Source organism: Carica papaya, chromosome 3 (assembly GCF_054855325.1).
Source record: "Carica papaya isolate Zhongbai chromosome 3, ASM5485532v1, whole genome shotgun sequence".
Classification (NCBI taxonomy): Eukaryota; Viridiplantae; Streptophyta; class Magnoliopsida; order Brassicales; family Caricaceae; genus Carica; species Carica papaya.
The window spans coordinates 5,515,864-5,534,227 of record NC_142311.1 but is presented as its reverse complement, the minus strand read 5'-3'; the positions used below and the strand labels follow the sequence as shown (position 1 = coordinate 5,534,227).

At 30.5% G+C, this 18,364-nt stretch overlaps 1 protein-coding gene across 3 annotated transcripts; it reads right to left on the bottom strand.

The window, feature by feature from the left end:
* Positions 1 to 2: 2 nt before the first annotated feature.
* LOC110819478 (putative methyltransferase PMT3) lies at positions 3 to 5,592 on the bottom strand. Of its 3 annotated transcripts, none has more exons than XM_022048703.2 (8): positions 5,354 to 5,592; positions 3,852 to 4,301; positions 3,560 to 3,724; positions 3,268 to 3,450; positions 2,432 to 3,026; positions 1,468 to 1,580; positions 1,141 to 1,361; positions 3 to 656 (listed from the first exon to the last, which is right to left on the bottom strand). In XM_022048703.2, exons 2-8 carry the CDS (start codon positions 4,116 to 4,118, stop codon positions 338 to 340), a joined length of 1,863 nt encoding a protein of 620 aa, XP_021904395.1. In that variant the 5' UTR covers positions 4,119 to 4,301; positions 5,354 to 5,592; the 3' UTR covers positions 3 to 337. The 3 variants fall into 3 exon arrangements, with proteins under 3 accessions (XP_021904395.1, XP_021904387.1, XP_088071371.1); XM_022048695.2 differs by having other exon boundaries at positions 5,389 to 5,592; XM_088215245.1 differs by lacking the exon at positions 5,354 to 5,592 and adding an exon at positions 5,020 to 5,315.
* Positions 5,593 to 18,364: the final 12,772 nt, after the last annotated feature.

Sequence of the window (18,364 nt, the reverse complement as noted above, 5' to 3'; positions counted from 1 at the left end):
AGTAGGAAAGACAAATCAAGTTTCATTTATAAATAACATTGGAAGTTATAGGCCACAATACTATGCACTTCAGCAACACTATTCCATGTATGATTAACAACCACCAGCTGAAGTACTCTGCATAACACCAAAAATAAAGGAAAAAGATTTTGAAGAATATAGCCTATAGTTGCCAGAAGGTTTTATGGCTGATGAATTAAATCATACAAGATCAACAAAAAATAATGTAGGCATCACTTAACGCTACAAAATGAAATTGTTTACTGCATCACTATTCACTAATTGGGATATACTTCTTAATCCCCTGGAGTTGCAGATACGGTGAGCAGTAATTGTCCTATTCTGTATCTCTGAGGCTTTCGCTTGTCAACCACATCTTCTTTTGGATAATGAATACTACATCGTCCCCACCATGATCTGAATCTGAACTGGAATCTGTTGCCACTGTGTCCCAGTGCAAAGCCACTAAATACTTCTTTACAAAATCAACTACTGCTTGTTTGTCCCGAATGATGATGAAACCACTAGGCCTGAGCATACGGTCCATCTCCAGCAACAGATCCTCAGCACTGCAGCCTTTCCTCTCAATGTCCGAAAACACAGTCCAAGCATGGAGTAAATCATAGGTCCGGGGATATGTTGAAAAGGCTTCACACCTACAAAAGTCAATAGAATTCTGAATCAGTATCGAACACTTACACATCGTGTTTCATCATTTTCCAGCAACCCAATGGTTATGATTTCTAATAGTCATCATTTATTCAATAGAAGGAAAGCAGGCTTTATTGATAGAGTTGAAAACATGAATTTACAAAAGCTACATGGAATAGCACCATCACCAGCTACTTCAGTGATTTGGCAGGGAGTATGTTATCCCCATAAAATGGACCTACTCCACTCCCTAAACCTACTAACCAAAATATAAACCTCCATCCTCCAAAAAAAGATGCTGCCAGTGGGCAGTGATTCATATGATACTAGAAGCAAATTCTCAAAGGATTGCAGAAGTGGGGATTACTAAAAGAAAATACAATATGATGGCTAATGGTAGAAAAGAAGGATATTAACAGACTGAAAACATAAAAGGTGCATAATGCAATAAATCAACTAGAAATGCTAACGAGTCAACTAGAATCTTACCAGTTGTGAATAGCGCCAATCAGACCTCTGTCATATACCAACTTAAGTGTATTTGGTCCATCCTCAGGGACAACATTCATTACCCATACATCTTTGTCCTTCAGAGCAGCTGCAAACGAACCCATGTTTGCTTTCATGTCCATTATATTTCTCAGGGTGTCAGACTGAATCTTTGGACTCAGAAGATTCCAATAACTATCCACTCTTTGTCGCCAAAGTTCCTGTAAAAAAAAATTAAGCCCATGTTCTTATTGGGTAGTGCATCAGAATATGCACAGGTAAATGGAAGTTAATGAAGACAGATGGAAGAATGCTGATCCTATTTACCGTGTCCTTTTCAAACATGTCACTTGAATAACCAAAATCTGCAAGTCGGGGAGGAGGTGCAGTTGATCTAGCTGGCCAAGGCGCTAATCCACTCCCCTTGGCTTTATGGTCATCTGTCAGAAACCAGAAAGTAGTTCTTGTCAGCATGCACTTTCAAGAGCGAGTTTCATATCCATTCAAACAACAAATTGCAAAACTGTATCACCATGCATGAGTTAAACAAATAATTTTTTAGCATCCATGCAAATCAGAAATCTACTTAGGAGATGAGAGACAACAAGCAGAGAAATTCCCAAACTAATTACTGACACCAGAGAGGTAAACTACATGTATGAATACATGTTACGAGGGTCCAAGGCAGAAAGTTGCATATCTCAAACTGCAGGAAAAAGTTAATCTCTTGTGAATAAATTAGAACTTCATCTGATCATTATGCTAAAACATAAGCTGCTACAACTTCATATTACATGTTTTAGTAAATCTAAACCTGAAATGTGTACCCCTAAAAGCAATACAAATCATGTATATATTAGCTATCATCAGTCAGTTTTTAGTAGAAGATTGCATCCTAGGTTTTCAGAAGTGCGAGGGTTTAGCCAGCTGCCAATTGTCTGGATAAACAAGACGATATCAATGATGCCTTAGAAATAAGCAAGCCGAAAGGAAAGAAGAAACAAAGGTCAATATTAATCAAGGTTAAGATGCAGATTAACTTCATGATTAAAGTAATGAGTGTGCAATATTCATTTCTAAGCTTAGGTAGCTTTTATTCAGCTTCTCTGGCTAAGTGGTTTATTCACTTTTCACTAGACTAAAAGTGAAAAAATCCTCTGAAAAAGATAAAATCTTATCAAGAAAAAAGATTAAGAGCATTTAATAAAGTGCAAAACAAAGTGTTGGACAATTTGTTTGAGAGGGAAGGAGAAAACAAGAAACAAGGAATTTTGAACACAAGGACACTCACGTTCAGAATATGGTGTGATGCAAGCTTCCATATGCACACCCGCGACCGCATCTGGATCATCATCTGAGCGGCAGAGAGGAGGTTGAGTGCCAGGTTCTCTTTCCATGTAACAATCATTTGTCAAGGGTTTTTGCCAAATTACAGTTTGGTTCCTCTTTGCAGCTATTCTCCAACACATGCGTTCCACAAGGGCACTCATCTCCCTCCATATTCTGAGATCCTCTTCATCTTGTGCATATGCTTCTGGAGATGAGTAGGCAAAATAGCCACCTGGTCTTAGTAACCTATCTAGTTCAAGAAGAAGGATGCCATCCCTCTGAAGCCAATCAATCCTACAACGAGAACAATGAGCAAGTTCGAATGATCTACTAGGGTATGGCAATCTCTTGGTCCCCAAAACACCAAGATATGCAGGAATTCCTCTTTCCAGAGCAAATTGGATTTGGTTCTGATGCACATCATTGGGTGCTAAAGACATAGCTATTATATTAGAGGAAAGGAGATAAGCTCCAAAACTTGCAACACCGCAGCCAACATCAAGAACTGTACGTAACCTTCCTTCATCGTTCAAATTACTATGTGAAAAGTTGAGCATCTGTCAATTGCAACCACATATGAGTGAAGTCATTACAAATGACTACTTACGAGCAAAATATTTGCAATTAGATATGGGTTTCCACAAACAAGAGAGAGAACAAAGGACACAACCTTCTTAAGATTTGAGATCTTGAAAAAAAAAAGAAAAAAAAGAAAAACTTAACAAAAGAGGACAAGGAAAACAAAGTCATGTTTGCCTCCCTCCTTTAGAGTGAGTTGATAGGGGCCAGCAGTCTTACATTTGCAATTGAGGCAATATATTTGTCAGCTCCGTAGTGAAAATGAGTGCCTCCTCCAGGAAATACAATCTTTTCACCTTTTACAACCATCCAGTTCTGGTCAGATTTCTCATGTGCAAGGTGAGTATGAGGTATATTTGCTTTCCATACTTCATCTCTGCTTTTGGGCCACTTAATGGGAATCTGTATAATTGTAGGACATGGAAACAGTAATACATGCATCTCAGATATTGTACGGTAAACACCATAACAACTTAAACATCATTCTAATAATTGAGCTCAAGTGTCCCACCTTATACCCTGGCGGGGGAGGAATCAAGCAGTTGTATCGCTTTTCAGGAGGAGGGCAGTGACGTTCATAGTGCTCCATGACAGACAAGTCCAGCTTCAATCTTAATTGGTATATAAGATTCCTGTCTAGGCAGGGAATTAGTTCTGAATGCCGATCATCACAGACCTTCAATTGTGATGCAAACAAGTTAAAACATTGTTGATAAAACCGAGGCATGAGAATACGAGCTTCTTATCATCCTAATAGAGGAGGAAGTAGAAAGTGTATCGTACAAAGGCCTTAAAGAACTTACAGGGAAACTTTTGAGTATGATATCACCTTCACCATCTTCAAGTCCAAATTTTGTTGAAGATTCATCTTGCTTGGCCTCCTCGTCATCCCCACCCAAATAACCTAATTTTCTCAATGATCTGCTTCCGTATTCCAGAGCAGAGGCACCCCGACTGGACGAGCCAAAGATAGATCCGTAGAATACATATACAAAAGCAAGAAAGACTGCCACCACACACACTGAAGTGATCAGACGCTTCCTTTGGCCTCCGTCAGATCTTCCCCTCATTGTTTGTTTAGCTCTAAATTCCTTCAAACAGAGAACAACTTCCACTATCACAATGCCAATCTCATTCCGCTAAAACCTGCTTGAAATTCCTGATCTAAAAGTAGGCCAGTTTGTTTTCCCACCCTATAATCAATACAGTGATATGAGATCTCTTCAGTTAATACAAAAGACTGACCGATCAATCTGCAAGAATGTTACCAATAAACAATCAACAAGTTTTCTAGAGATAAAGAACAGAAGCTTGTGGCTCTGCATATCAGAGCAGGAAATAAGAGAATAGAAGAGCAATCAAGCATAAATGAGAAATTAAGCTCCAAAAGCGAGGCATAAATGAGACATTGAACTATCCAATTTAACTTCTTTGTAAGAGATAAGTTTACAACCAATAAAATATCAAGATTGTTGCTCAGTCAAAAGAATCAAGAAACCAAAGAAAATGAGAAACTGCCTACCAATAAAAAGTGCTAACGGGTTAGATAGATCTGTTTCGGCTCATTTAAAACCTGACCAATGGCCAATAGAAAGGGAAATTATTGAGATAGTGGAACTATGAGTGCATATAGACTAATATACGTGTTTCAATATTCTGGTAAACAATCACAAGCACATTATCAGTGGCAAAAAACACAGTATGCCGTAAGATGTAATCATCATGTACAAATCCAATAAAAAGCAGCAAACTTGTCTCACAAGATTTAGATCCGTTTTCCTAGTCAAATAAAATAGACCAAAATTTGGTATTAAATGATTCAGAAAGAGAAATAAAGCAATAATTTCAAATGATGCCAGCCATCTAGAATTGCAACCAGTTAATTCACAACCATGAAATAAAAAACAATTGATCCACGTAAATTACCAAAAAAACAGTATGAAACTTGGAAATGAAAAACCTAGAACTCACAGATCTCGGGAAAGACAGCCACCCACAGAATACTACTTCTTGCACGTTAAAAACCAATCAAGTCGACCCACTTTTCAACCAAGGAAAAGAATCGAACTTTAAAATCAAGAAACCAAATTCAATCAAGAAATACAAATCCCATTAATCTAAAAGTCGAGGAAATCCAATCGATCCATTAAATTGATATCTTTATATATAAATCATATAAAACCGACCACATACAACTCCATCCAGAATCGAACTTCTATCAGATCCAGCAACGAATCGAAACTTGAAGCAAAACCCAAAAAAAATCAGACAATAACAAGAAACGGAAGAAGAACAATGAGCTTACGGGGTATCAGGCAAGTAACAAAAAAGGGTAGGTACCTAAGCAAAGAAACCTAATTGTAATGGAGATCTAAGCAGAGATGCCCTGTTCTTTATATGTAGAAACACAAGAAAAAGAGAGGGCAATATTGGATCTCAGAGCTGGCTTCTCCTCCTTTTCTAATTTTGGGTAACGAGGGGAGAGAGAGTGCGGGAGCAGGGAAAGTTGGATAGTGTTAAACAGTGTTACATCGAGGTCGTTAACGTCAATGTACACTCTGTTTTTGCTGTCAATAAATGTGAATTTGACCTTCATTTTTAAGATCTATATTATATGTTCTTCCTCTGACGTGGGGTAAAATTACAGCGGTAGTCATTACTAACTATCTATTTGCCATGCTAACTATTTTGAATGTACTAAGAAACTTAATTTACAAGTAATTAATGAATATATTATTCTTTTAAAGACGAGTAATTGATGAATTATTAATTTAACTATTCCCTGTCACTCTAATTTCTATCAAATTACAAATTATTTTTGAAGTGGTAGTTTCTTTATCCACTTAATTCTTATTTTTTATTATGCAATGATATAAAATCTATATAATTTTAATATATTAATTCATTTTTTAAATTGAGTTTAACTAAACAAGGAGTTAAGAAAGGTTAGTAATTTTTTTGGGAAATGTGTTTATAAATTCACAATATTTTAACTAAATGATCATAAAAAAATGCTACCGGATAGGCGATTCAATATGGTATCATTTGAAATTTCATTAATTTTAAAATAATATGGAGTATATTGTTTTATTTTTACGTGAATTTTTTTATTATTATTCTAATAAAATTTATTTTTGTTTATAATGAAACTAATTGTGAATTTTCAATTGAATTTGTACAACTTAATCTATTCTAAACTCTATCTAAATTTTATAATATTTTATGAAACTATAACCACCAATACTTGAATTTAGAAAAATTAATTATAATTAATTATAAAATGAATAAATGAGATGTTGGTCTTTGTTGTTTTTTTTTTTTTCTAAGAAAAATGTAAAAGAGAAAGGAAAACATCATAGTAATTCTTGGTAATATCAAGCTAAGCAATGACACCTATATTAATAAAATTATATTAGTTAACTAAACAATGTGATAAGTTGGCAATGGACCACATACAAATTTTCAGAACAAAGATACCTAAAAATTAAAGTTCAAATCATATGTTGAGGGAGGCATCAATATTGTGTTTTTAAATGCTTAATTCAATATGTATTTTTGGATACATAAGATTGATTATGAATGTCTTCCATTTTCGAAGTTAATTACTTAGTTTTATAGTATTTTTAATATTAAGAATTATTTGATAGATGTCAAATATTAAAAGTAAATATTTGTCAAACTTCAAAGGAGATGATTGATGATAATTAATTCCAAGTGCCTCATCCATTATGAAGATCTTACTGTTTCTTGGGCTTAGTACTAGTATAGGTACAGCGTTAGGGAAGCAAAGTCTTCTAAAAGTCATATGTCAGAGAATTTGTTTCATCACTTAAGCAAGTTTGATAACTTCAACACGAGTTTATTTGTGTATGTTGAGATTATATCTTTTTGAAAATGAGTCATAAGAGATTGAGACTATTTGAATTTTTTTAAAAGTTTTAAATGGGATATATATTAAAAGAGGAGCTGAGATATTTACAATCTCTTATCATTCAATACAAACATTATCATATCTTGATGTTCTATAATTTTATATAAAGATTATGAATTCAAAATATTAACAATTTATTAGAATATTCATCTCAATTCATTTTTAAGATTTTACATTATATATTAAATGTCAATTTACGAAATAATTTTATTAAAATATTTATATATATGTACATTTTATGTCGTCTTTTGAGATCTTACTTGATATATCAAGTGTTACTATGCGAAATGAGTTTTTTAAAATGTTTATATGTATTTTGTATGTTATTTCTCATGTACCTCCATATTTAAGGGGAAAAAAGGTCCATGTTCCATATATATACATATTATATAATATATATGAACATGTATATAATATATAATATTGTAACATACAAGAAGTGTCACACATGAAAGGACAGGGCCTCCATTTCCCATTTATAAGTTGGAAACGTACCTACCCATTTAAACAAATTAAGGAAATAACCAAATTTCTTTTCTTGACAGGTACTATTAAATATATTAATATAAATTATATAATATAATGTCGGTTGATAATTGCAAGTTGCGGGTGTCGGTGACTTTTCCTCTCTTTCTATTTTTCTCACAACTTTTGACTACTCCTAAAACCTATAATGCAATTGAAATTGATGATGGCATCCAATAATAATAATAATTATTTTTTTACTAAATATTATTAAAATATATTATAAAAATATAACTATTTCCTATTTAAGAATTTTTTTTTTATTTTTTTAACTTAAAATATATCAATCTCTTCCTTTTATATTTTTAATAAAGTAAATAAATCTGATTTGATTTATAATTCAAATAAAAAAAATATAAAGTGTTAAACCCAAATCCAAGCAAGCCCATTAACCCATCAAATTGGTTTTCCACTTCCTTCTAAATGATTTACACTTTTTTTTTTTAATTTTAAAAAATAAATAGTAATTTACTTTTAAAATAAAAGGTTAAAGTTCAATAATAATCAATATAAAAATATATATTGCTTATTGAGATTGGAAAAAAGAAGAGGTTAATTAAGTTCCAAGTTCAATAAAAAAAAACCATCTATTAATTTTATTTTTTTATCACTGTTTAAAAAGAAAATTCAAGATCAATATAAACATTAATTGTTTCTTCTGGGTCTCCCCAATTGAAAACATTGGGCTGGTACGTTCAGTTTAGTCCATTAAGGCCCACTTAAGTTAAGTGGGAAGGCCTACAGAAATTCAGAAAAGAGACTAAATTTTAAATCTATACATATTATATATATTTATGACATATTCTAATATTATCGTTCTTACAATAGTAGTATTACTACTAAACAAATTGTATAACCACAACCCAGTATTTCCAATGCAATTTTTTTTTTCAGGTCAAGTTTTTTTTTTTTTTTTTTTTTTGCATTTTATAATTTGTTTAAAAGTATACATTACAAAATATGTTTATGGGTCTCTATTCTAATTACTATAATTGTGCTTGGCATAGCTATAAACTTTTTTGTATCAAATTATAATTATCCCAATGAATTATAAATTTAATTGCATTAATATATTATTGAACAAACTGAAATTTTGCAAAAAACATATATATATATATATATACGTATAGATAAAGAGAGAGAGAGAGAGAGAGGGAGAAATAGTACCTAGAATTTATTTATAAATGTCCATGTACATATTATAATATTTCTTTCATTTTGTAGTATCATCTGCGTATTTATGAAAACTTTAAATTAAACTTATTAAATCGTAAAAGAAAATAAACCTTAAATTCTAGCTCTATTAAACCTACGATTAAATTTTATAAATATAAAAAATTCATGCTAAATGATTTAACAAATTAAGGAGTAATAAAGAATATTATTAAAATATAAATAATTGATTGTAACATTTTATATTATTAAAATTTGAAAATAATTAATTAAGTTTATTATTTAACGGAAAGAAGAAGAAAAAAATAAATAGAAGGCTTTTCAATATATTATAACCACAAACACGTAATGAATTAATTATTCTCGAAAAATAAAAAAACCACATAATCAATTAAAGGCAACATAAGTACGTGTGTGTGTATATATATATATATAGAGAGAGAGAGAGAGAGAGAGAGAGAGAGGCATGCAATCATGCTTATAAAATGTGCAGACAAATTTCTTTAAGAAAAAAATGTGGAAGCAAATTAGTGTGGAGGGCAATGAATAGTGCATGTGGATCTCAAGCTTTGTTGAACGGGAAAAGCTAATTATATATATACATATATGTATATATACACACAATGATGAAAAAGATAACTTTCTGTATTATCACATGCGTCATATTAATTTCCACCAATGAAAATGTAATTGAAGTGACTGTTAGATGGCAGGTTCAGAGAAAGTAACCTATTAGTGATCTAGTGATTGAATCAGTCCACGTTTTCAATTATGACCTAATTTTTAGGACGTATATGTATATATATACATATATATATATATGTATATATAGCGTGAAGCAGACGGAGGAATCAATTAGCATTTTCCATGCAAGGTTTGTAGGGACTTTTGAACTGTCAACTTCATGCTAAATTAGGCTCTTAAGATAAGGGTTCCTTTCAAGGGTTTATTCACTCATTGGTTTAGTTGGGAATGCACCGCGCTGCTTATATATATATATATGTATATATTTATTATATATCTCGATGGGGGACTACTTCGGCTTCACATTATAAAAAAAGAACTCACGCGGATATAAAAAAGATTATTTGTCAAATGTTTTGATTTATCCACACCACCATTCTTTGACTGTTGACACTTGCTTTTATTTTCTTTTTAATTTCGTCACAGCTGGTGATCTAACTCAGATGCCAAGCTGTATAATATGATGAACTTGACATTTCCGTGGTACTATACTCCTCCATCTCTTCCACTTTCTCTAATCACTACTCTACAACGCACGCACAATAAATATATAGAGTCGTGAAATTGATGATTTCTGTACTAGGTGTATATGTACATGTTATTCTCACAGATAGTATAGGTGTATACATACATCATATATATGTATGTGTGATCGATAAGTTAATCATACATAGCAGCATTAAGGGAGAAGTTCTATGCACTCTGCGCCAATATGCTACAGGGTTTAGACAGTTGTTATTGTCAAATAGTGATATAAACATGTGTAGTATGATTGATAATAGAGATTTGCTGTGCCGATGGTTGTCTTGCTCTTAGACCTTCTTTTCTCTAATGAAGCGGTAGGTAGTCCACCGCAAGATGTTTCATTTTTCATGAAAGATTAGATTTTCGTGCAAAAATGTACTGTCCATATAGTCATAAAATAAATTTGGATATATATCTTAACTTAAATATTTTAGATAGTTTATTTAATTAATTATTTAAAATAATATCGGAGCATAGAGATAACAATAGGTTAGGTCAGAATTTGAGGTGAGTTTTATTAAACCCGAACCTGACCTATAATTATAGTATATAAATTTAAATCTATTTAGAATTTAGAGCGAGTTTCAAAATATAATATTTATATAAAACAATCCAGTGTACCAATAAAACTGGCCCACCTTGCCCTACCTCAACCATCTCCTTCTCTTTCTTTTGCTTTTTGAAAGCCATGGCATCATTTTTTATATACTTACAAATATATATATATATATATATGTAGCGATGAAACCCAACAAGGTTTCACTAAATAATAATATATATTATTATTAATTAAAAACTTAAATATATATAATATTATATGTATGAATACCATACCAAATCAGTTTAAACAATCTTTTTTTTTTTTAATTAAACTCGAACCTAATTTGCCATAATTAAGTATTGATTCAAATAAGATTTAGTTAAAAGGCAACAAACTCAACGAATTGGGATGAATTTGATGATTTTTATTTTTTTTCCATCCTTACCAGAGTAAGAAGTCTGGTATTCGAATCCTAGCAACCTCTTTCTAGTAAAAATATTAATATTGCATAAGTTTTAGTAAGTCTAAATACGATTCACGCTTTTAACTTGTTAGACTAATGTCTATGAAAGACGAATTAGAATGTAAATAATTGATTGACCTATTTTTATCAACTTAACCTTATGGGATAAGTTTTTCATCATTTCTTTAAGAATCTAGATAGAGATAAACATGGTTTATCACATAGGGAACTACATCCTTAGCATATCCTTATTAATAGTAGATGTTTAGAAATTGAAGAAAGCAATATCATTAATACAAGTTGATTCTTGTCAAAGAAAGATTAACTTTATTTAAAAAGCAATAGTGAAATACATGATCAACACCAAACATCAAGAGACTCCAAAACTAAAATATCAAAAAAATAATAATAATAAATAAAGACCTTACTTAGCTGAGACTTTACATGTGAGAGTTCAATAACACAACAAAATAAAGCTAAGTACACGAATTTTTCCATATCAACTTAAAACTTATAACTAAAGCACATAGGATGGAGTTGTTTATTCCCCGATAGCCCATTGCAATATTTAGTAGAGGTTGTCCTCATTAGTCATTGACAATATTTTTTAATATTATAGATTGTCCCCCCAAAAAAATTTATTGCACCATCAAGCCCATGACCAATAAAAATAATGAATTTAGATGCTATATTCTCATAGGAGCAAACAAGCATAAAAGAGTTCGTAGTGAAATATCTTGAATTTTGGATCTAAACAATTCCACAATGGTGGTTTAGATATATTATTATTGCAAGCAAACAAAATCAATGTTAAGATCTTCGTATAAAGGCAAAAATCTTAAATTAAACATAAAGAAAGATCAATGTAGGTAAAAACATACGACATAGACTCTTATAGAAACAACAAAAGTGGCCTAAAAGTGAGGGAATGGATGATTATTGACTTTATTAAACACTTACTAATCTTTTTTTTTTTAACGAAAAATATTTATCTTATTAGTAAATGAAAACGGAATAGAAAAAATATAATTAAATTTATTCAAGCCACAAGACATTAGCCACAAGCATTCTTAATTTAGAGTCATAAGCCATGAACCAAACTCGAGAAACTAGATACAAGATGCCAAAACATAACTACCAGGCATAACACAGAAAGTGTAACCATATAATCAAAAGAATAAACACACTAAGAGCAAAAATCTAATGATCCTCTAGTGATAAAATAGAAACATATTATTGATTTTTAAAAATTCTGAGAGCATACTGCCTATTTTTTAAGTCCCATAATTGACTTGTATTGTACCTTCTTGAAACCATATGAGATCACGTTTATAGCCCATCTGCAACTCAAGTTAAAAAGTCATAACCTTTAGGTCGACTCGATCTTCGTTAATCTTATAAACTTTATCGTAACACATGTGTTCTTGGAGTTTTTAGTATAAACTATTTGTTAGCTAACTCTTGTAGCCCTTGCAAAGTAATTGGATTTTAATGATGAATTGTAGCTATAAAGTTAACATCCCTTCCTAAAGAAACCCTATGTGGTTGAACACTTTCTTTCTTTAAAAAAAAAAATCTTTCCAAAGTAGTTCTCTTTCAAATCTCAATCATATTTGTAGCATGATTAAGATCTATTAGTCAATTCTATTTATGGTAACTCAAAATAACTAATAAGTATACGCCTTGTATCTCCTTACATGATTTTAATCATAATTTCTAATCAATTAGTGTTACTATTTTTTGTTGAAAACTTGAAAATAGAAATAAAAAAATAAAAACCACGAAAACAAAGGCTAAGAATAAAAGAAATATGAATCTCTTATGAGAATTGCCCTCCTTTAACACTTTATTCTCTAAAAAAACCCTAGAAAGTATAGCTATTATAAACACGCACAACATTTCTGTTGACTCAAGTGTTGATATAACCCAAAGAGGGAAGGGTAAATTGGGTTTTCTAATATTTTTTGTCTTTTTAATGAATTTTCTAACAATATTAACATTATTTCAATAATGTGTATTTTAATTAATTAATATGTTAGCTAAAATATAAACTCGAAGCAACTTGTAGAGGTAGCAAATATTTAAGTTTCAAACAATTATAGAATAAATATACATCAATCAAATTTATGCAACACAAATATAATAAATGCTATTAAAATAAAAGAGTTAAGGAAAGAGAGTATAAACTCGATTTATAGAGATCGAACCACAAACCATGTCTATTTTCTATAATCAAGTTTCTTTAGTGTTCGTTAATAAGTAGTTCGATTACAACTTCCTTTTTCCTCAATTTGTTAAGCTTCACTGCTTACATATGTTATACTTAATAAAAGCATTTGTTTCCCCTAATGTGCTAAGTTTTACTTTTCATAATACATTTTAGTCTTATTGACAAGCTCACATCTTAAAATGCTTGTTAATCTCGATGTCAAGCTCACTTTCTACAAAGATTTCTTTATAAACTTTTCACCCAAATAACATAACTCCTTTATGAAAAATATCAAGAAATGATATATACGATGAAACACAATTTTTCTTCCAATAAAAAGGCTTACAAGATGAAGTAAACTAAAAGATTTTCAAAATTAGTTTATGGAAGAAAGCTTAAATTTATCTATTGATTTCTAAGAAATCTTTTTTCCAAAACAAGTGAATGGATTAATATTCAAACTCACAAAAATAATTTCAGAATATAACTCCAAATTTATGTATAATAACTTTAAACAATGTTAATATACTTAAATGTTTGATATCATCAAAACTAATGTATATTCTAACAACTTTGTGTAAAAGAAAATTAGTAAGTATAATTATATAAGCCTAAAGCACTTCTACAATACATGAAATATACCCATTATAATTAGAGAGATAAACTACTATTTGAGTGCACATCAATTTAGAGAAACATTAATGCGATCCTCACGATTCCCGCTATAGTACTTATTTATTTTATCCTAATCCCTCACATTACCTCTCTCTCATTAATGCCTCCATTTATCATTTATTCTCCTTTTTTACTAGACTCATCTACTAAAAACTCATAGATTATTCATGCTACTATTACACCTCTTTTGCGCCTCTTCCCTTTTGTTAAAACTGTCACCCTTATACACACCCCATTATTCCTTAAGCCCCAACTTTTCATATAATATTTGTATTTGAGCTTGAAAAAAAGGTCTTTTTATTTATAACCACTTTTATAAATCACTTGCACCATTAGCCTAACACTTTTAATAAGTCAGTAGAACCCTTGCCAAGACTTTTTACTATCCATAATCATAATTCCCAGAACCCACAAATTGTCCTCCAATCACCATATGATAAGATAATCTAAAAAAAGTGAGTTACAAAAGTCAAGACCTAATATTCATGAATTGTGTTACACATACACAACATTAACATAACAGGATATATGTCTTAAATAAGTGATATGTATTTATATATACTAAAACTTCTTTATATATATATATATATTTTTTATATAAGTTAATATATGCATGTACCAATATAAGTTTTTTACACAAAAAATAAATCAATTATGAAATATAATTTTACTAAATTAACATAGTATCAAAGCTAAAATAGTTAACTTTTTCTTGTCAGGAGCATACTCTTTTTTTTTTATTGGCTATTAGCATATCTTAATAATACTCAAACTTTTATAAAGATTTCATCTCTACTTAGTTCCTATCATCACTATCCATATTGTTTCTTAACTCCACTTTAATGGCTTGGTTGCATGAACAATTACATTGGAGACTATCTCCTTTATTATTAGTTATTCATCGTCTATTGCGTCTTCTTTGAAGCAATTACATATCATGTACTAACCTGGGTTTCTTTTTGACATAGTTCCATAAGAATTCACTCTCTTGGTTATCTTTCTAACTGTTAAATCAACTTAACTCCATGTAAGCACTGATACAACAATATGCCTCTTTACATATTTGTAACCTCTCTTCTTTGTTCATTTTGGTGTCTTGAATTTCTTTTATAATGAAAAAAATATCATATCTTATCCCATATTACTTTGTTAGGAACCACTTGAGCATATTAGGTTGAAGTCTTTTACTTATTTATATTGTATTTATCTATGCAAAGTTATATTTTTTTCTTTTATAATGAAAAAATATTATATTTTGTCTCATATTACTACTACTTTATTTAGAACCACCTGAGGATATTGTGTTAGAGTCTCGTATTTATCTATATTATTTTCTTGATTATGAAATAAATATAGAGTATTTATATTGTGTTACGCTTAAAGATAATATAATTTTTTCATCAGTATCAAAGTTTGTTCACACTCGTTAGTCTCCGGTATTTTATATTTTTATGGCTATTAGATCTACACATGTTAAATATGGTTAAGGTTTTGTAATCAGAGTTGGGTTACATTATAAGCGGTTGATTTAATGTGTGTTTAACGAAATATCTCTTGAATCAAATACACTTTTGATTTGCTTTCGCATATTAATATTATAGATAATAAAACTACCGATACACCTTGAAAATCTAATATGAAACACACTCCTATGGATGGTATTTCCTTGACGGTCCTAATTACATGGATAATTGGTTGGAGTCTTATTTATCTCATTTCACTTGACTTTATACGGCTTGCACAATTCACTTAATCAATTTATGGCTGCTCTTGATCATGTCATTATTTTTTAATTGTTTTTTTTAATTTTATTTTATTTTTCACTATGTCACAGGTACTTTTTCTTTTTCATGTAGCTTATTTTTTTATTGTGATTAGACAAGTGATCATACTAATTGTTATTCTATTACCCAATAATTAGTTGAACAAATTATTTTAAACAGTTTAATTTGATAGAAAATGATCTAATAGATTATATATATTCTAACATATCTCTTCGTAGATGAGCTACTTAGACAGAAAGTATGAATCATGCATGCATGCATCAATTAAATATTATACATAGTTAATTTTTAATAAAGACTGGGGAAACAAGATACCAACATTAAAGTCGTGTCCTTATATCATCTTAAATAATTGATTGAATCAATTCAAAAATTTAAGTTTACTAAAATAATCTAATCAATTATTTAAATTTTAACAATATAAAATCTGAAATATCTCACTCCTCCAAACACTTCATTTGAATTATTTTGCTTCTTCAGTTGTTACATTACTCTATACTATGATAATCGAATTACTACTATTCATATTACTCACATCAATATTTTTTATTATGAGTACAATAAATATATTAAAATTGATTATCATTTTATTCGTCGTTACATTCTTCAATGAACTCTATAATTAGTTTATGCATCCTCATCTAGTCATATGTTTGATATTATGTCTAGAACCCATCTCTCTGATCATTTTGAAGGCTTAATTTTCAAACTCAGGTTGATATAAGCACAACAACCTGGAGTTTCGAGGAAGGAGGAGGGACTGACATGACAAGAGACGAACTCTAAATAAGTAATGTACATACATAAGAAATTTTTTCATGTATTTCTTGTAAATATTATCTCCTGTTGAGCTAATGCGTGCATCTTTGAACTCATATTAAATAAAATTTCAACCTAATTAACATACGAAATAGAAAAATATCATGAAAAAATTAAGATGGGTTTAGTTTTGATTGAAGAGTCTTAAATAATATAGAACTACATCGTAATTAAAAGTTAGGTTGCATGAACCTCCTCTACTCTCACCATTCAGAATGGAATAAAAATTTAGCCAGACAAATTGTAAATTGACAAGTAATCTATATTGGGAAATTGACCTTGACTTAATATCCGGGACCAACATTTATGCTAACCTCAAAAAAATTGAGATCACTCTGCATCAACTTAATTAAATGTTTTCAAGAATGGAGGAAAGTACCAGAAATTTCTTTTATCAATATTCAAGAGGGAGATCATATAGTTAATTATAATATATTTGTACTAATTCAAACCTTCATATCCTCCCCCAGAAGAAAAAAAAGATAAAGAGGAGTTGAACGTGTGAGATATATATACATATATATGCATATATACACGCTGTACAGAGCTTACCTAGCTCGTAATATATTCATGGTAGGTATTAAGTAGCTCCAATAATTCAGCTTCCTCGGTATTGTAATTATTTGGAGCGAAGGACAATTTAGTCAAGGCCAATAGACATGAATACAACCGGAATAGTAACTATGCCATAATTAATTATTCAAACAAACAAGGCATCCTAAGTCTCTATTCAACTTCAACAGTAGTTCTTCCCCATCAGTCAAGGTTTCTATAAAAGACACATTATTTACATTATAGACTTACACAAGCCACATATATATGATAAATATGCATGGGAGGGTGCACCGACAAAAGATGTCTACGGATACTATATCTATATGTATATGCATATAATGCAAATATACATGTATGTATGTGTATTACAATGACGTATTCTGATCATTAATATCGTATTTACTACACACATTAATAAAGAACTTGTTTCACATCAGAAGTTGTAAGCCAAAAGCAGGCATTCAGATTAATTAACCTTGCACATATACAAGTGCTAAGGTACCACTGGACACATATATATATATATACATTACACAGACAATCACACTCTTATCTAACCGCCAACTACACCGAAAGAATTTTCAAGGGATTCCATTCCCCGGCTCTAATATGAGACGAGAATAAAAATGTAATATAAAAGCTCAACATCAACGTGGCTAAAACACGGCCTTAAATGAATAATATAAAATAATCATAACCATATATATATATATATATATGAGAGAATGTAACTAGCCTATCCTAATCAAGATCCATCTATTATTATATGCATGTATTTATGTCTGTATGTAGGAACAGAAAGCCCACTTCCAAGAAGAAATATCGAAGTTCAGGCCATAAAGAGTTTTGTTATATCAGCCCTTTTTTGAATTAAGGATTCCCTAGAGCCATATCCAAATGGAAAAACATATCAATGGACATATACACAGGCACACACAAATACATACATATGTATATATATATATATATATATATAAAGAAAGATCCATACATGACAGGTAAAGAAGTTATATGATTCATATGTTGGCCTCATTTATAAGAAGAGAAAAAGAAAAAAAGAGATATGGAGGCAAATTTAACACATGTATAACGCTTCCATGCTTTTTGTATCTTTTCGCTTTTCCTTCTTCACGATTTAATGAAGATTATCAAATTTCATTATCATTGAAACCCAATTGGCCAGGAGAGAGAGGGGAAAAGCAACCAGGGGATGATATATGATACAACTAAAGAAGATCATTAATATAAGATAAACAATCAGAAAATTCCCCAGCTTGTTTCAGCCCGTATATATATATATACATATATTTGTAGGTAAGTATATATTTATTACCGGGCTCAAGAAATTATTTCTACATTTGCTTCTTACGTA